Genomic DNA, 23,730 nt, shown 5'->3' with positions numbered 1-23,730 from the left:
CTGGGTCTTCCTGTGGGGATGGCCTCCAGATGACATTCCGCTCGAGGCATTTTCCATCCCCACGCAGGGAAGCGTTTTAAAAATAGATTTCCAAAGCAATAGAAAAGGGATATCGCTGACCATCAGGAGGCCAAAAGGTTAGGCTTTCCAGGAATGCCAGTCGGAGCACGGGAGAACTGGGCCTGAGTGTGGGCCGATCGATATTACTGGAACGGTTCCGGAGTCCGGTCCGCTAGATAAAGTTCCGCACCGTGATGGAGGCGCCTGGTATGCAATGGAGACGACCAGCTCGTTGATGGCAGCATACGGATTGGATTAAAAATCGAGGCAAGGCTTCTTTTGATCGGGATAATGAAATGCACTTGTCAAAACACCAAATTAAGTCTAATTTAATTTCGAAAAGAAGCACCGCAAGCAGTGTAATCTGTTTATGGTCTTGTCAGTCAAGTTTTTAAGAGGCTTTGGGCCCTTTGGTGTCACCATCTGATGATTCACTGGATGGATGCCACATTGGCCACATGCTATCAACGTGGAACCCGGAACCAATCGTTCCTGGCCGGGCTGGCCTATGAAGTGTGCTGGGAATTAATTTGCATCAAGCAGGCACCGGCTGGCAGAGCATGGCGTGCAAATGCCTTTTCGATGCCCATGCTTTAGACTGAGCCACTTTTCATGATTATACACTGCTGTGCTTAGCCATGTTGCCATGGCACCACGCACAGCACACGGTGCTGTCGTCGCATGTCCTGACAAACCGTGTGAAACGACCGGGCTTTGTCTGTTTAGATCTTCTTCCTTAAGCACTCGGCAATGTACACATATTTGTTTTCCATTGTGCCGCCATTAGGCGACACTCTTCGTTGCCGAGATGTGAGGCACGGGATGTGTTTGTGTTTCATTTGATCAAAAGTAATGCTCCAGAAGAGTGCGCAGGAATGGTTCCGGAAACGAATTATGATCGGTGTGCGGGGAACGGCCAACTCCGTCATGTACTGAGCAAATGTTTTGCTGTCCGGAATGTGGTGCTTGTTTTCTAAATCTTCCGAGAAATAATGAAATTTCCGGCCACTTTGCATCGTGGGATGAGGTAATGAAATATGTGGGATTAGAGCCCCCCCCTCTGATTTATGCTTTCACATTTTAGGCTAACATGTCTGAGTGGCTGGCGTTTAAAACGGCCAGCCTGATGTTGCTAGCTGACCCTAATTTATCTACCGTGGGCTTAAACGACAAGCTTTCCGAAGGACGTTGGTCCGATGTTTGGTGAGCGGAATAAACGTGGATCATATTTCATGGGGGTATTTTTGGCCCCAATCTTCTGATTATTTGTAAACGTCCCACTAATCAATTGAAAACTAAAAGCAATTTAGAACTGAATACGTCTTTCGGTTGTCGTCCATTGTCTATTCTAATATTTGTCAACGCTTTTGAGTGATGGCTGAAGATTATCCCTCGGATTCTGCCATTTTAATCTGACGGCCAAATCCAGAATAAACTGACAAATCGTCAACGCGCGCAATAGTCGTGGTCTAGATATGTGGTTCGTCACCAGTCGGCGTCCTTGGGCCAGTGGCCAACTGACTTCCGTTGCTTCATGCTGGCGGCGCGTGTCCTTATCACTCAGCCCCGCCAACCATCAATCAGTGGGATGGCAGCGAGGCACAACAGAACCCCCACACGTAGAACTGCGCGAAACGTAGCACCGGATTGAATTATATCTGGGTAAATATTATTTTGCTGGAAATTGATTTCCAGCCGCTTGGAACTACATGAAAGTCGATTTATGCCGCCGGCTTCTACTACGCCCGACGGTGGCGCATGATTGATGTTGCAGGGCCACAGGAAAGTGGGCCGACCCTCACCGGCAGTCAAAAGGTGGCACGTGGTTTCGATTTATACGTTCGCGATATTTACTTAAAACTCGAAGTGGCGCACGGAAGATCGGACCGAAAATGCCGGTATGTTGTGGTCGCCCTAGCGGAAGCCCCGAAGGCAATTATGCGTCCTTTGTGAGCGAGAATATGGAGCTGCTGTTTTGTGTTCCAGTGATATACAGACCCGCTGCATGCCGCAGTCCGCGTGGAAAACTTTTTTATTTACAGCATAAATCAAAATAAATTACTTGTTGGCAGAGTACGAGGTGCGTACCAGAGGTGGAAATACATTTACATTAAGCACAATGATCCAACACCTCTAATGAACAGTTTACGAATGCCGCAAGTTGTTTTATTAATGCTCTTCCTATCTGTCTCTTTTACTTGCCGGAACCACTTGGTGGTTGCAGTGCCGGATAGTAAGTAAGAGGATAGTATTATTAAAATTAATTAACATATAGGCCACCCATCCCATTTTGATGTGAAGCTGATCCATCTGTGCTTGTTCTGATTGATCTTGATCTTGCTGCCGCCTCATCTGATATTTCAGTACTTATTGTTATTTTTGTGCACTATTCTCTAAAGTGCCTGTTTAAGTTTGTCCGTGTCGGTTTCATTTCTACTTTTGCTTTTCTCGATCCTCTTTCCGCATTTTAAAAGCATTTACCAAAACATTTCTACTCGCCTTAAAACACCAAAGTTTCTCGCCAAATCGGCCATTATGTTCAAATGCTGCATTTCCGTTTGATGCACAGGAGCGTGCCACTTTTGCAGCGCAAGTCCGTTCATCGTGGATTGGCCGCTGACCTTACAGGAACAACGACGATAGCGAAAGTCAACGAATCCTACTTGTCCTTGAAATCATTATACTACTTTTCGAATGTCTTGCCGTTCAGGGTCTGTGTTGTAGTTTTGGTCAAGTCAAGACCATAATTTATCTGCTATCGGCTAGTCCGCTCCGAGCTTGTTATTTGATGAACGGAACAATATCGATTCACTACACTACACTATCCATTCGAATACACTATCAATTCGCTATGGTTTCAAACTATTCGCACAATCGTTGTCGTTGTGATTTTTCGATAGAATGCGGTTTTCGATTCGCTACGATTCTAGTTTCTACATAGGTGCTATCACGTTGACTAGCAGTGCAATGTTCACAATTAAGAAATCTTATCAAGTAAAGGTGTCATTGACCGTATCGCACAACATCAATGTGTTAGTAGACTTATCAGAAGCAGTTCTAGCAGTAGCGATCGGAGAGCTAGAACCAATGCTTCACTGGCAAATAGCTTCTTCATTCCTGTTTTTTTTTGCGTTTGAATGATGTAACGTCACAGGATAGTCTGCAAAAACTCAGAATCAATTGTGGAATAAAAGAAAATAAAATAAACGTTGTGAGTTGCGTTTCACTTTGCATTGGTTTTTAAATTTAAATAATATAACTTGAACAAAAATTTAATGAAACCTAAAAAATATAAAACATAACACCAATTAAAGCGGCAAGACAGGTTCTTTCGCTCATTGCAATTGTGGTCTAAAAGGTATTGCAGCAAAGACTTTCCGTTTTTGAAGCGGTTTAAGGATAGACCCAGCCTAGAAAAAGTTGTCGTGGAAATTAATCACGGAGAGATAGAAAAAGGGTTCCTCTTCCGGGCCACGTGTGCCGAATAATCGGTTAAAATCTAAATCATATCAAAAATCGGTCAAAATCGGTTGTGTGTAAAGTCATTTGAAAAAACATTTGAATATTCCAGCAGAATTCGAGCACGCACGTGCTTTTCGCGCTGATTAGCAAAGAACAGAACCACAAGTTTAGTATTGTAGCGCCACCTTCCGGCTGTAAAGGGAAGTATCTGTGTCTTGACTATTGAGCAACATTGAGCAATCGGCAGAAGAAAAAAAAACGTATCGTGCTCACGTGCTTTCTCAGATTCTAGTTTGATTTTCTTAAACCTTTAATTGTTAATTTAATTTAATTTAACCTTTAATTTAACCTTTAATTTAATTTAACTTTTTTTGTCATGCACTTTTTTCTATCCTGGATGGCGGTAGGAACGAACATTTTTTTGAGTAAGAAACAAAAAATGCATAACATAAGCCAAATTGCCTTGTTTAAATTGTTATACAAAACCTTGAGGTACAACCTTCGCCTAGATTCCTTCGGTGGAGACCTTGGCGTCCGGGACCGGATTGCTTCTACAGCTCAGTAAACAATGTTCAACTTCTTGCGAAATGTGGCCAGCCCGCCAACAAAAACACCTTCCACAATGGGAGTATTGCGCAACACCCTAGGAGCAAGCAAAGGAAACCCAAACAACGGTCCTCCAAAACTCCGTTCACCTAGTTGTTTTAACACCGATTCGAAAGTTCTTATCGTGAACTGAGGTGAGCGGCACGGGAACACGCGGCACATTTTGATCGATCCGCTGCCGGTGGGGCTACATCGATTTATCTGTTTTACAAACGTGCCAGCATCGTTCTGTTTGGTTTGCGTTTGGATGATGAAGTCACTCGGACCACTGCACACAGAGCAACCACACTCCCGACGGAAAACGCCTTGCGATGGCCGTCAACCTCACGTCACGCGGGCCGGAAAAGATGTCTGGAAGCGCGCGAGAAATGTTCACCGTTTGACGTACTTTTCTCATCCTCGTCATATCTTAATTTATGAATGACTTTGCCACCGTTTCCCGCACACCGCAGCTTTCGGTTGTCGTTCTTCCGATCGCTTTTATCTTGGCGGGTGCGTAGCGAACAACTCCACCGATACCATCGCGGCGAGTTTCCGCTATCGGCGGGGGGGAACGGCGAAGGAACAGGAAACAAACAAAACTGACGAAACAAAAAAATCTGTCGAAAACTCCTCGGTCTCGGGTTTCTGCCTTCATGTTTTTGCCATCCTGACCTACACAAAGTGAAAGTTCGGCATAATTTCGGGGCCCCCAGAAGCAGCGCCATGCATGGCGAAAAGTCTTGCGTAGCGCCAACACTTATGGGAAAATCGTGTCTCGCCGAATGCCTTTCGACCAAACGGCAACAGAGGAAAAACACCGAGATAACGGCACGGCCGTTGTGGCCGTCGCGGTGATAACGGGCAGTGTCGAGGCGCATATAAAAGGATTCGCGCGTCGGTAGTTTCAAATCAGTTGAGCTTTCGGGAAGCGTCCGGCCTTACGCCATACTGCGCCCGTACCCGCCTTGAGGTACAGGAAAGAACGCCAACTCCAAGCTCCTTCGGCCACGCGCAACCTTCGGGGTCGACGAGTGGTAGTGGTGCCTCAGTGATCGGTCCAGTCAGTGGTCAGTGTCTTCAGCCATGCGTGCTCCGGAGGTTTCGTTCGCCCTTATCGCGACCACAATCGTGTTGCTAGGGCACGGCCAAGTCGAGGCCCAGTATGCAGGTACGGCACCACTTTAGCGGCATGTCGGCATGGCCACCGATATCTCCAGCCTGATCGGGAGCTTGAAGTTAGTGTAGCCCCGCCGGGTCATTGATTTGTCTCCCGACTCTCGAGGGCTATAGGCCTCGCCTAGGGAGGTCCCATAATTGATGTAGCGTGTAACATGTTTGCGGCGGACAAGATACGCGAAGATATGATTAGCTGACCGATACCAGCATCTTCAAACAGTTCCTTCACTGACAGCGAACGGAACAGCCTTAAGCCCCCCGGAGTGAGAGGACTGCTGCTATAGTTTAAGAAGAGTTCTGTATAAATCGTTGGTCCAGTAGAAGAGAGACAGTGATAGGCGGACAGTGATAAGAGTGACAAAAGTTCAAAAATCCGTTCCCCCAACTGCCAACGCCTCCAATCGTCAAACGGATGTATCACAGTGAATTCCAATAGAGCAACCCCGTCAATGAAGAGTCCTTGACTGAGAGGTGTATCGGAATCGAAGTCGAAGGATTAACACTTAATATACCGGATCCACTCTCCAGCAAAGGGACCTTTCGGGGGGGGTGAAACCCTAGCTGTGCGATGCAAAATCACCGACGGCATCCCTCGAGGGTCGGGCGGTAATCCGAAAAGGAAATTAACACATCGCTCGTAGAGCTCGTCACTCGTCGCCACATCAGGCGAAGCGAAGTGTCTGACCGGGCTATCGGTCCACCGATGGACGAAGGATTTCTTTCGCCCGTGGGAAAGATGGCAGATCGGGCGAACGGTTCCAATACGGGGACTAACCGGGAGCATTCTCATTTCCGTCTTCTCTTTTCGGGCTCGGCCAGGACCGACGCTGGCCTGCGGTGGCACATCGTTGGTGAAGACGACCACGCTCATTGCGCCGGCCAACGCCGGGACGAACGGTGTAACGTGCGTGTACACCATCCGCGCGCTCAATCTACGCATCTGCCAGGTATGTCCATCAAACGGTGTCTCCCGGACTCGCCCAGCAATCCGCCAGCCCTCTCCTTTTGTGCCCGCAGCTCCGGCTGGACTTTAACTCGTTCAGCTTGGCCCAACCGACGCTCGATCCGTACCCGGTCTGCATCAACGATGCGCTGACGGTCCAGAACATGGACTTCAACCTCTGCGGCGAAAACTCCGGCCAGCACGGTAAGCGAGGGTTCTGATTTGATTGAGAACGAAATTACTTTCAGCCCCATTCCGTGCGTCGTGGTAGGAGGTGGATCCACTCCACCGCAGCTCAAGATTTCAATCAGGGCGCAAATAGGAAGTGAGACGCTCAAGTGTCACTTAGAAGTGGTTTGAAGCAGTCAATCCACTCCACAGACCGTATTCTTCATATGGTGTTTGGTTAAAAATTTATTAGCCTTAACATTCGGAAAAGCTTCACTGCTTGGGGAGTTTATGGAATTTCCGTGAATTTCTCTGTCGGTCCTGTGACTGCAATTTCTTTCCGCTTCTTGAATGTTTCGACAGTGTACGTACCGTTCAGTCCGACCAGTGCCGATCGGACGCTAACGATCACGTTCCGGATCGCGAGCCGATCGCACATCCCGACGCTCGGCAACCCGCACTGGAGTGTCCGGGTGCAGCAGCTCGAGTGTCCCGCCGGTATGCCGATGGCCATGCGGGCCCTTCTGCTGCCCGAGCCGCAGCCCCAGCTCGAGCCGCAGGCCCGGACCCACCACACCGATCTGGGCTTGCTGGCGCCGGCCGGCTGTCTGCAGTACTTCAGCGAACCGAGCGGCACGGTGGAGTCCTTTAACCTTGGCAACGGTGCAGGCGGCGTAGGTCCGTATCTGGGCGGTCTGAATTACGCCATCTGCTTTCAGCGTGGCCGCACGTCTCGGTCGCTGCGGCTCAGCATGTCCACCTTCGAGATCGCGTCCAGTGCCGATCCGACCGACGGCAACGTGGGTTTCGACGAGCTGTGCTACTCCAACATCCCGCTGCAGGTCCGCTCGGAGGACAACCTGCACATCCCGAATGCGGTCTTCCAGCTGCCATCGTTTCCGTTGCTCCGGGCCGAACGGTTCTGCAGCCGTAGCCTGATGAACGCCAACGTGGACGGTAAGCGAAGGGCGCGTGGTGGTTCACGGCAGGACGACAGGACCTCTAGACGCTTATTTCTTACCCCGATACAGTGACCTCGGCCGGACCGTTCGTGATGTACTTCAACAGTGACCGACTGTACGAGGCGACGCGCCCAGAGGTTGGCTTCCGCCTTCAGTACCAGGTGCTGTAGGACCTTCTCTTCGGACCAGTTTCAGACAACTGTCAGTTCTTACTTACTGTGGTGAATAAAAGCACGCTCTACCGTTTCCATGACAACAATCGCAATCGCACTTCACGTGCTCCTGTTTTTCGCGTTCTTTCGCTGCCCACTTTAAAGCTCCAAGAGGTACATCCAATTTGCCTCACACAGAGAGAGAGAGAAAGGGGGGGAAAGAAAAGGGCCGCTAGTCCTCGCCGCGCGAAAGGACAAGAGGTGCGCCAACTCCTCGGCGGTGCGCGATGCACTCTTGGCGGCCTTTCTTCTCGCGTTGTTAGCAGTAACAGGAAAATCCATTACTTTCGTCCAGGCCGCCGAGGCCGGAGGTCTGGCCGGTACGGAGGGCGGGGTGTGTGCACTCAAAGCGGCCATCATCATTACGTTCTTCCGCTGGACACCGTCAGGCGCAAGCATCCTGGCCCCTAAAAGGCCGGGGCGTGCGTGCGTGCCCCGATGTTTGTGGCCAGGCCTTAACCAGGACGGTACAGGACTCGCTGCATAGTTATTGTCCTGTGTTTTCTTCTGCTCGCCACCCAGCGAGCGAGAGCAATAAGCGAAGAAGCCACGCTGGGCACAATGGCCTGAGCCTTCCTTTCGATGTAGGCCAACGCTGCACGCAACCTTCACACCTTGTGTCCTTTTTTTGGCCGGCCATCATTTGATTAAAGATCTCCTTGGTTTTCTGGTTTTCTCGAGGAGTTTAAACGACAAAAAAGCCTTCCGGCCTTCAGGTTGTGCTTTCGGGTAAGCCGACAACATCGCCACCATTAGGCGGACCCGGCGAAGAGCCGGTCCCGGCGACGACACGGGCCGGGGCCCGGTAGCTCGTTAATTTCAAGGCCTTTCTTACGAAACAATTGCGAACCGTGCGCTGTTGCGGTTCGTCCGCTGCTTTTTCGGGCCACATCCTTCGACACCGACTGCTAACGATGTGGATGCTCCCGGACGGTGTCCTCCGGACGATGGCTCGGAGAATTTACGGCACGGCAAAAAAGGGTTCGAAAGAGAAGGACACGCGCCCGAAGAGGAAACGAGAGAACGGAAACGGAATCGTCTTGGAGCGAGGACGGTTCGCTCCGGTTGCTCCGCAGGATCTGCTTCTCGCCACGGCGCCGAAGCAGAATGGGCCAGCAATTTCCATTGATATTAATAATTAAATTCAATAAAACTCCATAATAATAAAATAATCTATACCCCGGCCCGGCACAGCGTGGCCAGTGCGGCCGGCTTCCGAGGTGAAGTGTTGTAATAAACTTGAAACATCGGGCCCGGCTTCCCACCCCGGTGGGAGCTACATGTGGGCCGCTGCCGGAGCCGTACGTGCGCCGTGCAACATTATGCTCGTCCGGGCCATCGACCGACCGGGCTGGACCGAAAAAGGGGTGTTTTTTGCCTTCACGACGATTGCCGGATGGATGAGATGTTTCGTGTGATGATTTTGAGCCGGTCTTTTTCGGCCACGCCAGGGACCCCTTCCAACGAGTGGTTCACGTGAGCGAACACTTAGAGCCGAAGGAGGCAGGGATGATGGTTCCGGCACGAGTTATGATTATGGAGCACGAGCCAATGACACTGCAGCCGGTTGCCGGCGGTTGGCAGCGGTTATGTGCTCTGCGGTGATGCTCGGACGGCTCGGAGCTAAACGAATGGATGCCGCTTTGGACCTGCTGGAAACTTGCTTCCAAATGTATTAGTGCTGTGTTAAGTGTTGTCTCGATGTTTGGGTGTTTATTTTTTGGCCAGAAAATATCTAACCAAGATATTTTAGTTTGGAGAAATTCCATTTTGAGATGCACTAACGTTAAATAAATATATCTAAAGTGAAAATATTCAAATTTTTGCTGAGGAAAGCATTACTCGCGATTTTCGAAAAAGCATTCAAGAAAGTGATGAGCTTTTTCGTGAATAGAACGTTTAGTAACGAAAAAGCTCAACGATTGAGCTTTTAATGGCGCAAGCTTTCGATTAAACTTTCCTGGTTTCAATCATCCAACGCTTCCTACGGTGAAGGTTTTGGCGATTAATTATCGTGATTTACTTCTCCTGTATCAGCTGGGTCAAATCTCCTTTCCGCTATTCGATCATGAATTTACATTTACACAGCATAATACGGGGGTTCCGTCATCGAATCTGCTTTACGTCAACGAAAGTGTCACAATACGATCCGTCCCCGTTGTCCATGAAGTGCGTGAATGCGATCTGTTTGCTCGTTGACAAAGCACCAGGACCAGGGTCACCAACTATCGTGCGGTAAATGATCCTTTTTACCATCCCCGGCGAAACTTTGCGTTTCACTAACCTGCCCCGTTTCGACAAGGATACTTCCACCGAAAGTGGTTGGTAATTTCAATTTACGGAGATTATTCCGGGTTGGGTTCCTTTTTTTGCGTTATTACCATTTTCATCCCAAGGACACCACGGCCCAGATCGCCCTTGGCGCGTGGTGCGAGAAGTTTTCCTCGCGCTTGAAAGTTGAAACAATTTTGCGTTCTTGTCATCCTTGTGCCCTTCGTCCCCTGGAACGGCAGGCAGGATAAAAAGGTACAGCCTCGGTTCGGTTTGTTGTGGAAAAAACGGAAAACAATGTAAAGTACGACAAGCAAGGTTAAAAAAGGACGGTGTTTAAATCGTGATTATATAATAAAATAAAGTAGATAGCAACACGATTGAATGGCCACCGAATGGGACGTTAGCTTTGGGATAAGGACACCCGAATTTGAGTATCGGTTTCAGTTGCAGCACCATCAGTAGAGCAAACTTGTGTCAGGATGTAGAATTGCTCAGTTACCGAAAGATTATTTTCTTTAACTTTTGTCCAAAAACGGAGTCGCGGTGAAATCCTTATTCGGTTTCTTATTCGTTTCTCCCACAGTGACGATTACGAACAACTAACAGCCCATCGTGGGGCGGAAAATGATGAGAAAAGCCCCTTCATTTTGCTTCCATCAAAATTTTTGTGTTACATAATTTTTCACACTTTCCCCGAGCGCAGGACGACCGGAGTGGCTTCGAATGCCGCAAGGATGCCGCAAAACAAAATCCGCCCAAGCCAAAGTTCAATCGCTCGGTCTCGTTCCCCATCGTTCCCACTCTTCTAGCGCCCAGGTGTAACCGAATACCTCTAATCCGAATCAATAAACCCATCGTCGTCGTCCTCGTCCTCGTCGTTGCCATCACCGTCTTCTCGTCCCGGCATCTTTTGCGACCTTCGCACGCCCCCAAAGCATTCCTTCGCACGCTGTCTCTCGGGGTGGTACAGCATCGGCACTTTTTGATTCGAGCCGACGTGTTTGGGGCCCGCAAGCGATTCAACCGAAAGCGTTCCCCTCGCCCCTCTCGCCACTCTCGAGCAGGACGAAAGATTAGTGCGCCGAGAAAAGCCGCATACGCACCGCACCCCGCCCGGGGCGAGCTGGGAAGGTGTTTTTCCTTTAAACATAATGCTCTCGCTACCGAGCGCGAAAATAAAGGCAAGCGGCAAGCGGAGCATCGCGTGCCAGCCACACATACGTGCGCCGGTCTTATCGGCTCCGTACCCATCTCCAGCCCGTGCCTTCCGGGTCGCTTCGGGAAAATTGATTGATGATGGAAAAGTCTCTACGCTCAGGCGTCCCGGGCGCTGTCGGCGAGAAGTTAAGCACCCGGCGGGATCCGGAGGCTGTTGGCTGACCAACCCAAACAAGCGTCCCTTTCGGGGGCGCTTTTTCCGACACGTTAAAGTGGCCGCTTAGGGCGCGATTGCTGCCGTTCGGCGAAGAATCACTTGTCAGACGCCGGTAAGCATGTGGCTGCCATTGGTCTGTTCGAAAGCTGCGTATATTTATGAATTAACAAACCGTACGAAGATAATTCTGCACCGAAAGCAACCAACCGAACCTGTCAATGGTTTCCACCCGTCATGATCCTTATAACAATCCACTCGCTCGCACCGCCAAGAAGCTCCGTGTGGTCGACCGAAATGCAATTTCCAAAAATTAGTTTTCCTGCGCGAGGCGAGCGCGAAAATGCCAACCACGCCAGCCAGCCAGCCAGCGGTTCCGAGTTAGACCTAGCCGACTGCCGAATATTATTAACATTCCGGACCGTGCAGTCCAGAATTGTTGCCAGACATTCCTGCGTGGTGGTTTGTATTGATTTTGAGCCTGGCAGCCCCCACTGTACGGCGTTTAAAACGCGTCCGAAGGCGACTTACAGCAAGTCAGTTCCAGCCCCTGTGGATTGCTGTGGATTGCTAGGGCCAATGATGCAGCGTTAGAACCACGCGCCATTGCGATCTCTCGCTGACCCCAATCATTGACTCCTGTGGTACGCTTCGCCCGGGTATTAAGTCCCGGTGACACCCGGACCGACTTCATCTACACCGACTTCACTCTTCGGCGGTCTATCGGTCGGACGAGCGCGCATCGGTACCGAATCCTTCACGCCCGGCCCGGCGAGTCAAATCCATGGTAATCATGATTTATGGTGCAGACTGGTGCCCATTTTTCCCTCACCGGCAGCAGGGTGCCCCTCCATCCGTGATGGAAAGAATTAATGGCCCCAATATGGGGTCCGGGAAAGGAAAAGAAGTTCCCCTCTAAAAAACTGGCAGCCATCGGATCGGATGCTCTGCCTGCCATTTAACGACGACGACGACGACGCTTCTTTAAGGCCATTCTTTGAGAACCGCGAGCGTGAGAAAAATTTCCCCGGGAAAAACTTCCCTCTTTTCCTTCCCGCGCGTTGATAATAACCGAGAAAAGCCACGATAATGGGTGGGAAAATGGGGAAAAAGTCCCATGATTTGTGTGCGGTGGGACGGTGTGCCACTCGTTCTTGAGGCACAGGGTTCAGCCAGTTTTTCGGTTCGATTCAGCTTGCGACCCGCCGTGATAAAGGGCCGTGAGCCTGAACGCGGGGAATTAGTATCCTGTTTCCGGGAAGGCTCCCATAACTAACCCGGAACGGGGCTTCGTGACATTAGTTTCTTGATTTGACCGTGTCGGAAGCAGCACCGGGCCGGATAAGCAACTCGGTGTGTTAACATAACCACAATTAAGCCTTCCCTTAGCCCCTTGCAGATTGGTCACGAGTGTGGAAAGCGGTAATGAAATTAAGGGGACACCCGGGTTTGTGTTTTTTGGCTCCGGCTCCGGCCGGCCATTTGCGGCGGAAATTCGAATTGTCTTCCGGAACTCCGGAACACCATCCGGGAGCGCGGAGGGCGGAGCGAGCCTTTTATCGATCCCAAAGTTTCCCCGTGCCATTTCCGAGTGTCAACGGGGACGCATTTCTTGACCATCCCCAAGCCACCCGGTTCCGGTTCCGAAGATTAGTTCCGCAGCGCAGCAAAAACCCTGCGAATGCGAAGCGAAAGCTGACGGTGTCCCGGAATCGGGATCTGTTTGCTCGTTCTCTCTCTCTCTCTCTCTCTCTCCCTCTCTTTCTCTCTCTCTCTCTTCGGTCCGGGGTCCGGGTGTATTTGTTTTCCTTATGAGACTTCAGTCCTTGCCTCGAGGCTCCGTTTCTGTGGGTGGGCAAGCATTGCAACGCCAAAGCCAACCGAAACGCGCCGGGGCTTTGGATTTTTGCATTCAACACGGCTTGTTGGCCGCTTCCGATGACTTCGGTTTGGTGGTGTTTTCCTTGGGGTGACGGGTGCAGGGCAGTGCACAAACAGCCCGAGTGTCGGATGATGGTGCAGCGACGGTGGCAGCATCGATAGAATAATGTTTAAGAGAGTGTTCGGCGCTCCTCTTCGGTGCTCGGTGACCCGTTTCGTATGAATAAACTTTAATTTTGAAACCCACTTTCGGAGGCAAGCATTCGGAAACGGCCCGACGGCGATATGAAGTCATGAAGCAAACACTGGGAAATGAAAAAGGGTGGTGACATGCTGGGGCTTACAGGTCGCTTATTGGGGTCACGAGTATGACAAATTACGTTTTTCGAAGTTAATCGTGATGGGTTCGCCCGGCTATGAGTCCAAAATCCATGCTTATTTTGGAAAATAATTTAATTTCTAGAGGAAAAATTAAAAAATAACTGCTAAATGAAGGGCAGATTATGCTTCAGACTATGCTTCGTCTTAACGCATCAGTAAATTTTGCACCTTTCCTCGAATTATTATATTTTGAAGGAATCGTCGTTTCTGGCAGTAAATTAATAAGTAGGTAATCCAGTAACTAGATTAACGGAACTAGTCATTTCTGTTGTCCGTCCCGAATAGCTCTACATGCTAAGGCCAGCATAACCACAAACTTGAGACCTGCTAAGGTAAGCGTTTTGAGCAAGTTTACCACACTTAAGCGCAAAACATTTAGTCCAAAACGCTCAAAAGTATCATTCTGAAATGAAATCCTAAAACCGTTGTTTGAACTTTGTGAAATAATTGTGGAGACATGTTTGAAATTGGAATCGCACTCAGACCCTCTTCATCCTTAAATTCGCGTAACATTTGGCGTTTGAAGAACAATTCCTGTCGTTAGCGGAATTTTGATGTATTTCTAATACGTAACAGGGCCGAACGAAGACGCAGTCGATGCACCTATCTGAGGAAACGTTCCGAATCCCAGTCACACAATGTGATCCGCACAGCATTCGCGGAACTCACGCCGATGTGTCACCGATCACAAAATGTGCATCTCATTTGCATCGCAAAAATGCACGAAAATCAATCATCCGGCTTCGGGGCGAAATCCGCGGAACCCAGCAGCAGCCGCGCGCGGTGGAACTCGAATCAAAACTCGATCATCGCCCGATAATATCTCAATTTATTTTCGGTCCGGGGCTAGGCGAGGCGGCTTATTGTTTCAAAATATCCGTCCCGGGCCCAAAATTGACACCTGGCACCGCTGCCGCGGGCACAGGTATCGGAACCAGGGGCAGGACATGGCAGCTTTCCAGCGCGCGCCGGAGATCTTTATCCTGATTGGGCCGGCTGGCCGGTCCGATAATCGACCGAAGTGGTCAACTTGGAACGAGTCAATATTTTGCGGGTGCGCCAAAACTCGGTACCGGCCGTGATGAATAACTTTACACGGTGGCCCCGGAAAAGCCCAACGGAGCCCAACGGGTGGTGCAGTTGCAGCGGACGACAAACAATCCCCGAAAAGGACACCCCACTCGGCAGTCGAAAAGTGGATCCAGATGGTCGGACTGGTTGACAAAACGGGCGCGCGCTTGATCATGGTGCTGGCTGCGGGCCAAATGTCGATGGGCCGATCGATGGCTGGATGGTTGGGGTCCCCGGCAGCGATGTCACAACCTGTTTCGACGGCCCAGCAGATGGATGGATGGGCTCCCTGGCCCCGATGGACGGCTGGCTGGTTGGATGGATGGATGGGTTGGTTTGTGATTTGATGCCTTCACGTCTAGACTTAATTGTGGATTGATTGAAATTGAATGGTTTCAAATGGTGCCGAACGATCTGCCGGCCGAGTGCTTGTCCTGTGGCTTTTGGCTGGGTTTGCTGGAGTGTTTTTGTTTTTGTTGTATGTTTACTTCTATTTCTTGCCCATTCTCTGGCCAGCAGGTGAGCAACGCTCTATTTATCAACTGCTTCCGGTTCTCTTCTAGTTCTAGTGTTTTGCTGTATCAATCTCTGAAAACATTTGTCAACAGCAATCAACCAAGCATGAGCGGGATTTTGGGTGAATAACAATCCTTTTCGATAATGATGGGGTCTGAAACAATTAACGTTATAATGGCGTCCTTGGAGTCGAAACCCATAAGAGCGTGATGATCCGCGAGATGCAATGAAATATAACTACGTTTGAAAAAGAAAGATTTGATTTTATTTCAATTTTCTCAGCTCACAATTTATTGTTTTCTCGAATAAAATAAATCCGAACATGTTTCCATTATTTGAGGGATGCAATAAAACCAGTTAACAACTGGCGCCCGTTAAATTCAATCTTCTTTTTTCCATTAAAATGCCAATATTTCAACATAAGCCAACAGCCAATAGCTCATCGTTGGCCACGCGCATTCGCGAACACAACCCGCAACCGGGAACCATGTTCCAGTGGCCCAAATCTTCGTCGACCCCCAACCAACCAACCGACGCCTCTCGGTGGTACGTTGTTCGTGTTAGTTACATGGCGCTAAAAATAAAGTAAATAAATAAAAAAGTGCCAACCACGGGCACGGCCATTGGCAGGTGTCATTGGCAGAAGTCCGCTTCCGGGGACCACAACGCACCAGGACTCGCCGCGGCCGGCGTTGGTTGGGGATGCACTAAATGATAGCCGCTCCGGTCGGTCGGTCGGTCGGCTATTTTCGCGCCACGCTGCGGTCCTCCAGTCTCCTGCCGTGCGCGGTGTGTCCCCCCCTCGGCGGTTCTATGGGCGCGTTTATCAAAAGCGCATAGTTTTATGTTCGAACAGGAAAAATAAATGAAAATTTATGACATTTGCCAAACCGACCTCCGACGGTGGGTTGGTCCGCCCGGTTTTGGGGGGGGGAGGGGAGGATGCGATCGATGCGATCCTGTGACCCACAGACACCGCCACCGCCGTCGGGAGTGTTTGGTTATTCGCTAGTTTATGATTTCGGGTTTTGTAGTTTCGATGTTTTTTTCGATGTTATAATGTCCCGAAAAAGCGGCACTTGTTTAGAAGTCGCATGGTCCCGGCTCGATAGAATGGTCGTTGGCAGGTGTGCCTCTGTTCCGGACACTGGCGGAGCGCGTGAATTACGTTGCAGTTGCTCTTTAAAAGGACATTGCCATTTACCAACCCCGGACAGGCGCGGCGATGGGGCGATGTTTTTTTTCGGGGCGATTTTTTTTGAGGGCGATGTTTTTTTTCGGGGCGAATTATAACCCACCGAAAGTGATTACATTCCACAAGCGGCACGATCCAAAGTTAAGATCCTTTTTTCGTGCCGCAACCGGACGCGGTGAGTGCCATGAATTTTCGGGCATAGCCTGTGGCCCCCGTCGTAATGACATCATCCATTGTGAGCCCGGCTCTCTTTAATGCTTCGACTCTCGGGATGGCCTTCCCGTCCAGATAGTGGTGCGGGCCGCGGCCACTGAAAAAGACGTTAGCATAAGTCGTCTACACTAATTTGATTACGGTGCATTAAATTTGCTTCCCCGACGAGGTGGCCCTCTTCAAAACGGGCAGGTGCCCCGATAGTGTCGACGATGTCGACGTGAGGGATTCCGTCACGCTCCGACAGCTTCCAGCCGGTCGGCACTTCGCGTCGTATTAGTTTTTAAGCTCAAAATGCCAGGAGAAAGGGGATCCTCAGTGGAACAGGCGTCCCGTCAAGACCCCCGAAATGACATTCCGGGCTGGTGGCGGAAAAAATCCAGACACTCAGCCCAGCTCAGTTCGGAGCGGAAGAACTTATCGCCGCTCGTTAGTCGCCGGGCCCCGCGCTGAACAGTTTAATTAGTGAAGGCACATATCTTAAGCTGCTGCTGCATCGGGTCGGGTTTGGCAAGCTGGGTCAGCCTGGGAAGGACTCTACTGCGCCGTGGACGGTCGCGGGGTGGAAATTGAAAGCCGATGGATGCGACGATAATGTTGCCACTGAAGTCGTCCCGGCGCGGACCATAACTCACCTGCTTTATGAAGCGATTTCAAGCCGATGGCCGATGGAGCCGCCTGGTGCAGGACCGCGAGTGCCATTTGCTGCCCCACGAGTGTCGGCAGTAATGGCCACTGAGGGACCCGTGTATGTAAGGTGAGATAAGCTGTGCCAGTGAATCACGCCCGGGGGGAAGTGGAAAAAGAAATGAAGTGAGCCGTTCAAAGTCCGCTCGATCGAGTGCACATCGTGGATTGGCCGAAGGGGTGGACATATATTTATTGGAACTTCTTGGTAAATGAAACGGCAAATATTTAGGAACTACTACTCTCGGTGGCTTCTACCCAACAACTCACGGTCAAAAATAGGTTCCAAACGGCAACAGTAAGAGTCGATCGCTTCGAGACCACCTCACCATTGTTGAATAATTAAAAGTGGTCCTCTCAAACCCACAGCCGTCAACCACAGACGATCGGTCGGTCGGTCGGTGGTGATGTAACCTTTAACCAAGTGCCCTGACCCCGGTGCGGACGGCCCAACATCGGCTTGTCAGAGGAATCTTTGGTCCGGATGTTATTTTCGCTCCATTACACGGCATCAAATGCAGAGCCCTGACGGCCGGGGCCGACGATTTGTCAACAAGCCAAAGACCTACTACTACTACTACTACTACTGCCCTACCTCCGGCCGCACGAATCCTCGGCATGCCTCCCGCTTCATTTGATTACATTCATCGTGCCGTCCTTTTCCATCGCGCAGGATCTCTGTGTCCGCACTGACCACGCACTGCTGGCTGGCTGCCGTCAGGCTAATCCATTTTCCATTTCCCCGGCACCCGAGTAACCGAAGTGCGTAACGGACCCGTCCCGTCCCGAGCGGATGCCCACCCGCGGTGCAGGAATGAATTTTAATTGAAATTTACGATTAACTCTATTGAAAGCGATTGTTGGTCATTTGCGTAACAGTAGTGTTTGCGGTGCGGTTACTCGCTCTCTCCGACCCAGGAAGGGTCAGGAAGGGCCATCTTGCCCGAACCCTCGGTTGGAAAACCTAATTTCTGGTGAGCTAGGTTAGGTCCGGTGCCGAACCACAGCATAACGCCATGCATCATGCCCAGACTCATGTTCCCCGGCCCCGGTTACAGCTCTGCAGGTCGTGTAGTTCACGGCCGTGTCTCGCATCTGCCGGCAGCGATCCAATCCCTTTATTTATCGCACCAAGACGGCCACCGGACGACGAGGACGACGACCGACCGAGCCAAGAAGCGTCCCAGAAAGTAAACCCAACCGGAGTGAACCGGGGCTGAGGATTATCTATTCGTGCGGTTGGTCGGCGATTGATGCTCGGCGGCGGGCCGATGACCGATGCAACCGGGACCGGATGATGTGTGTTTTATGCAAATGGCCACACGCAACACTTGACAGCTAATAAGACAAATCGATAAGCCACCACCGCCCCGAATCGAACTCAGTTTTGCATCTCCGGGCAGCTCCGGGCTGCTGTGCTTTTTGCGTAGCAAATCGGTCTGGAGCTCGGATCGGAACGGATTACGACGACGACGGGAGTGGCAGTTTGAAGTGTAAAATATTGGACCATGCTCGGCCGGAGAAGCCGGATAGAATAAATGGTTCCTCAACGGGCCGGTGGATCCTAAAGCACCCCACAACGGTTGGGCTAAAAGGGGCACCGCCACGCAAACATCTGTTCCTGGGGCATTAATTCAAAGCGTTTCTTTGCGTACATTTAGCCCTGAGAGCCAAGGGCGGAGCACACAATTTACCGGCCATATCCTAAACGGACTCTCGCATTCGTCCTCCGCGAGTTCACAGCCGGCAAACATGTTCGATCGAATCATGTTTGCCTTCATCAATCACCCCGACAGTGGCACACCTGCAGTGGCCTGGCCATCGCCGGTCGTGACTCATTCGCCGACGGACATCAAATGACGTAAGGTGGCTGGGCGAATGCGGTTATGGGTGGCACCGAAGAAGCTAATCGGTTGTTGTTGATTTGTTCGTGATCGATGAATGGACCAGATGGAGCCACTGTGTTCCCGGGGAACGTTTCCATTTCTGAGGGCCGGAAGAGCCCTTCCAGCGGTTGAGTGGAGTCCGGGCTAGATTATTATACAATCCGGAATACGTTCGAGTTTCTCTTCTCTTCGGGGAAATTATCTTTGAACCGTACGCCGAGCGAACCACAGCCACAGCAAGGAGCATCAACGGTCGCCCGATTCCTGACCCCGCAAGCGCATTGATGGAAGCCTTTTGAAATTATGCTCATATGATGATGGTTCTGCGGGGAATCAGATGATGCAACGCTGCCACAGGGAAGAGATTTCAAAGCCAAGATGATGGTGCTTCAGAATAATGAGAGAACGCAGTTCAAAGCTTTCGGACCAAGGGCGGACCACAAGAAATGAAGTTCAGAAACCGGTCCATTCCAAAACGTTACAAGATTCTTTATTGACCTGCATAACTTTAACATGCTTGGTTTGGTGTTGAGAACACACGATGACGGCACCGACGAGCGCTCCAGATAATACCGCATCCAATCGAAAGGCAGTCCCAGTCCATTACATCCTCATCCTGTCGGTGGGCTTCGTGCTAAAATCAGACTAGACCTTTCCCGTAAACCCTCTCAAGCAGCATTTACCTTCCACCGATGATGACGACGACGCCGATCGGTGAGGATGATCGCGAAAGTCTGAAACAATCTCGTTCACTCGAGTCCCAGTCACACCGATTCGCACAGACAGAAACCCCGTAGGCAGGCCCCCGCGTAGACCGTTTTCTGTGTTGTTACCTTTGCTTGCACCTTACTACTGCCGGACTACTTACGACACAGATGGCAGGAGTGGTGACGACCCAGCAGAACTTCCACCAGGCCAGCGGGTAGTAGCCGATCATGTCCTTGATGCCATCGTAGAAGCGATCCACCCCGTATGCCCACGAGATCGACACGCACTCGAAGAACATCAGGAACAGCAGACAGAAGCCGCTCACCGCGTACGAGTCGAGAATTTGGAACACATACATACCACCCTGCCGGACACGGAAGCGTGCGGTCAGTTCACAGGTACAAGTTCGGGGCTCTCATCGGACATACCTCTGTGATGCACGTCATGCCCACCAGATAGCTGATGAGACAGACGATGGCGATGAAGATCTCCTTGCGTTTGCGCAGCAGATGTGGCCACTCGTCGATCACGGCCGTTATGAAGCCCTCCATGGTGCAGAACTGTGAGTCGAGACCGATGAGCAGCAGCATGAAGAAGAACAGACAGGACCAGAGCGGTGCTCCCGGGAGCTGCAGGACGGCCGATGGGTACGCGAGGAACGCTAGCCCCGGGCCGGACGCGGCCACTTCCGCCACCGGCCGTTGCTGCTCGTGCGCCATGAAGCCCACGACGGAGAAGATTACGAACCCGGCGAACATGCTGGTGCTCGAGTTGACCGTGCACACGATCAGTGCATCCCTGGCAAAGGGGATAAAGAAGGAGCCCAAAAGCGGATAAGCAAGAGACCCACAGCTGGGAGGGACCCCACACGCTGTGACCTACTTGTAGACGTTGTTGGTGAACTTATTGTAGCTGCCGAGGGCCACCAGCGTTCCGAGACCGAGACCGTACGAGAAGAAGATTTGGGTGACAGCATCGATCCACACCTGTGGGCGATCGTGAATGATCAGGCTGTGGTTCAAATGGCAAGCGAACGAACGGTGGTACGTACTTCCGATTCGGCCAGCTTCGACAGGTTTGGACTGACGTAGAACTTGATGCCTTCGAGGGCACCGGGCAGTGTGATGCCACGGATCAGCAGGATCGTGAGCAGGAAGTACGGGAAAAGGGCGGTGAAGTAGACTACCTTGCCAGTCCACTTGACACCCTTCCAGATGCAGAAGTAGCACAGGATCCACACCAGCAGCAGTGTCCCGGCCAGCTCCCAGCGGATCGAACCGACCTGATCGATACCGCTCGAGATCATCAGCGCGCGGCGTCTGGTGGAGGACAGTGAAGGCGGAGGGTTAGAATAGCAAAGCGGAGCCCGGTGGGGTCCGGTGGAGCTTACTCCCAGAATTCCTTCACCGGATCGGCCAGATCGGTCACGGTCACGTTGTTCGAGTTGAGCGAGCAAACTTTCGCGACCGTGCTGTTGATGCCGATCGACTCCCAGCACAGCAGATCCTTGCGATCGTACGGATTGACGCAGTTTATCGAGTTCCACGAGTTGTCGCACGTCCGCCAGGGCACATCTGTGGGGGGAGGAAGCAAAAAAGGGGCCCGGGAATGGTAAAATCACACCCCAAGGAGCAACGCGCGACGGCGTCCTGGTGTTACCTGAGCGCAGGGACATGAAAAAGTAGAATATGGCCCAGGCCAGGATGACGATGTAGTACACGTTCATCCAACAGGACATGACGGCTGCAGCGTAACCGATTCCTAGGGTCGAGAGAGAGAGAGAGAGTCAGCCAACGGTTCCAACCCGGGTTCTGAGGCGGGCGTTTACCTTTGAAAATGGGAGCAATCTTGAACACCCCCAGCCCGCCGATGGTCAGCATCTGGCCGAGGGCCAGCTCCATGAAGAACATCGGTATGCCGGCGAGGAAGAGTGTGACAAAGTACGGGATAAGGAACGCGCCGCCGCCATTCTTGTAGCACAGGTACGGGAAGCGCCACACGTTCCCAAGCCCGATCGCCAGCCCCACGACCGAGAGGATGAAGTCGAGCTTGGAGCCCCAGGAACCGCGCTCCGGTAGCTCCTTGCTGACCTGTTTGTTGCCCTGCGACATGGCGACCTGCGGTGGAGCCTGCTGCTGTGGCCGCTCGGGGGCACTGTGGTGTTCCTGCTGCTGTTCCTGGTCCTTCGCGATGGCAACGAGCTCGATGGCCCCTTCGGCGCCGGTAACCACTTCCGACTCTGTTTCGATACGCACTCCGACCGTGCTCTGCTCCTGCTGCTCTTGCTGCTCGTCGTTCAACCCGCTCACGTCCAGCGTATTATCCAAACATCCAACCGACGCCGCGGTGCCCTCTGTCATAATATTTACGTCTTTGGCGTTCGCTGCTGCGACGAGCGCGAGTGCGGGTGTGTGCGCGTGCCGGGGACAAATGAGGTGTGCGGAATTCTTCGAGGGGAGATTCTGCATGACCAACGGAACCGGTACGGAAACAAGAAAGAAAATAACGTATAAATAACTCATTGACAACATTGAGACTCTCGGTGGGGGAAAAGCAAAATAAAAAGGACCCAATCCGGGCATTTATAGGCGGTTGTTGTTTGTGTTGCGGTTTCGGAAGGACATCCTGTTGGCTGGAAGGTCTGGCAACGATAAAACGAAACAAAAGATGGAAGAATCAATTATAAGTAAAGCAATAAAAATGTATAAATTAGTGTAAAGCATGAAAAGTCTGGAAGGTATGTGATTGAACCGAGTAAAAGGGCATAAAATTAGGTTTACGGTCCGATCGGCTGATGAAGCATCCGGAGCTCCGGTAGGTCTATCTTTAGAAGTGTCGGAGCGCCTCGAGCTGCGCATCCCGCCGTTGTGACGAAACTGGCCAGAGCTGCCGAACGGAACGGCTTCGATTGATGAAATCGCTCTCGCCACCAGCTGCCGATGACAGTCAGTGGTGCGCATAAATCATCAGCACCGGAGCACCAAACCGTCCGGTGCCGTGTCCGTCGAGTTTACCGAAAGGATGTGATACGGTTCGACAGGAGCGAACGGGGATAGCGATGGAACGCGGCAGGACCAAAACAGAAAAACGAAACAATCAGCGTAGCGACTTTTCCTTTAATTTCCTCGGGGAAATTTCGGGCTCGGGCCCCGGCTGGCGCCGTCAGTGGAAGCAAATTCCGGCCAACGAGACCCCTCAGGAGGGATTTCGAAATGTTTTCTCTTAAATCCGTAACCGGCCCGTTTTGTACGTTACTCGTTCAAAGGCGCATCGTTTGGCCAATGCTTGTCAATTAAAGAGCTAACCTTTCCATAAATCCTTGCACCATTCGGTGCATTCGAATCGGAGGTGTTCCGACTTTAACTCGAACACACGTGTTCGTGTTCGAAACAATGGGACTTTGGGAGGGGGGCAAAAAGGATTTATTTGTGGAACTAGCGCTCTCTAGCTTTCAGCACTTGATTCAGCACAAACACGTTGCTGCATTCGATTGCTTGTTGGTGGACCAGGAAAAAAGGCTGGCCAATCGAGAAAGGGGATGTGGATTAAAAGGGCCGCCGTGGGTCCAGTGGGTGTAAAATCATGGGCCAGTAACAATACCACATTAAACCACAATCAGTGCAACAACACACATAAAGCGAAACGAAACAAGACAACGGTGAAAAAGAGCGAAAGCGTCCTGGACTGCTGCTGCTGCTGGCGTCCACAATGTAGCGCCTGTGATAGGGAGGTCCGGGAAGTCCGAACGGAACGGAACGGAAGGTGAAAAGGGCACCACAGAACACACAAAAACAAAATCCACAAACCGAGAGAACTCCATTCCACCGTGGACTTCGCCGTCGGTGCGCGCGTTCCGGACTCTGCGAAATGGGAATGATCAGGATAATAATCAGAAAATTCACAGCACCCGCCCGCGGATTTATGCTTGACGTGTGAGCAGCGGCGGGGCGGGCGGCGGGCCCGTGGGCAAATGGC

The 23,730-nt window shown here is 51.3% G+C and overlaps 2 protein-coding genes across 2 annotated transcripts; one reads left to right on the top strand and one right to left on the bottom strand.

Moving 5' to 3' along the window:
• Positions 1–5,193: 5,193 nt before the first annotated feature.
• LOC131208123 (uncharacterized) lies at positions 5,194–7,529 on the top strand. The gene is made up of 5 exons (XM_058200772.1): positions 5,194–5,278; positions 6,106–6,233; positions 6,304–6,433; positions 6,761–7,354; positions 7,429–7,529. The coding sequence occupies exons 1-5, from the start codon at positions 5,194–5,196 to the stop codon at positions 7,527–7,529; spliced, it is 1,038 nt and encodes a 345-aa protein (XP_058056755.1).
• Positions 7,530–19,550: 12,021 nt separating this feature from the next.
• On the bottom strand, positions 19,551–22,201 carry LOC131212687 (sodium- and chloride-dependent GABA transporter 1-like). The gene is made up of 7 exons (XM_058206646.1): positions 21,584–22,201; positions 21,415–21,516; positions 21,146–21,329; positions 20,807–21,074; positions 20,638–20,741; positions 20,184–20,553; positions 19,551–20,119 (listed from the first exon to the last, which is right to left on the bottom strand). The coding sequence occupies exons 1-7, from the start codon at positions 22,113–22,115 to the stop codon at positions 19,877–19,879; spliced, it is 1,803 nt and encodes a 600-aa protein (XP_058062629.1). The 5' UTR covers positions 22,116–22,201; the 3' UTR covers positions 19,551–19,876.
• Between the last annotated feature and the right edge of the window lie 1,529 nt (positions 22,202–23,730).

The sequence above is a fragment of the Anopheles bellator genome, chromosome 2, assembly GCF_943735745.2.
Source record: "Anopheles bellator chromosome 2, idAnoBellAS_SP24_06.2, whole genome shotgun sequence".
NCBI lineage: Eukaryota > Metazoa > Arthropoda > Insecta > Diptera > Culicidae > Anopheles > Anopheles bellator.
The sequence above is the reverse complement of the archived record's forward strand: the minus strand, read 5'-3'. Positions and strand labels throughout refer to the sequence as shown.

Excerpts from the sequence above, each read along its gene's own strand:
- LOC131208123 (XM_058200772.1), top strand. The coding sequence starts at position 5,194 with ATGCGTGCTCCGGAGGTTTCGTTCGCCCTTATCGCGACCACAATCGTG. Across the intron at positions 6,234-6,303 it reads TCAATCTACGCATCTGCCAG|CTCCGGCTGGACTTTAACTC; the intron begins GTATGTCCATCA and ends TTGTGCCCGCAG. Across the intron at positions 6,434-6,760 it reads CGAAAACTCCGGCCAGCACG|TGTACGTACCGTTCAGTCCG; the intron begins GTAAGCGAGGGT and ends ATGTTTCGACAG.
- LOC131212687 (XM_058206646.1), bottom strand. The coding sequence starts at position 22,115 with ATGACAGAGGGCACCGCGGCGTCGGTTGGATGTTTGGATAATACGCTG. Across the intron at positions 21,330-21,414 it reads TTTCATGTCCCTGCGCTCAG|ATGTGCCCTGGCGGACGTGC; the intron begins GTAACACCAGGA and ends CTCCCCCCACAG. Across the intron at positions 20,120-20,183 it reads GCATGACGTGCATCACAGAG|GGTGGTATGTATGTGTTCCA; the intron begins GTATGTCCGATG and ends CGTGTCCGGCAG.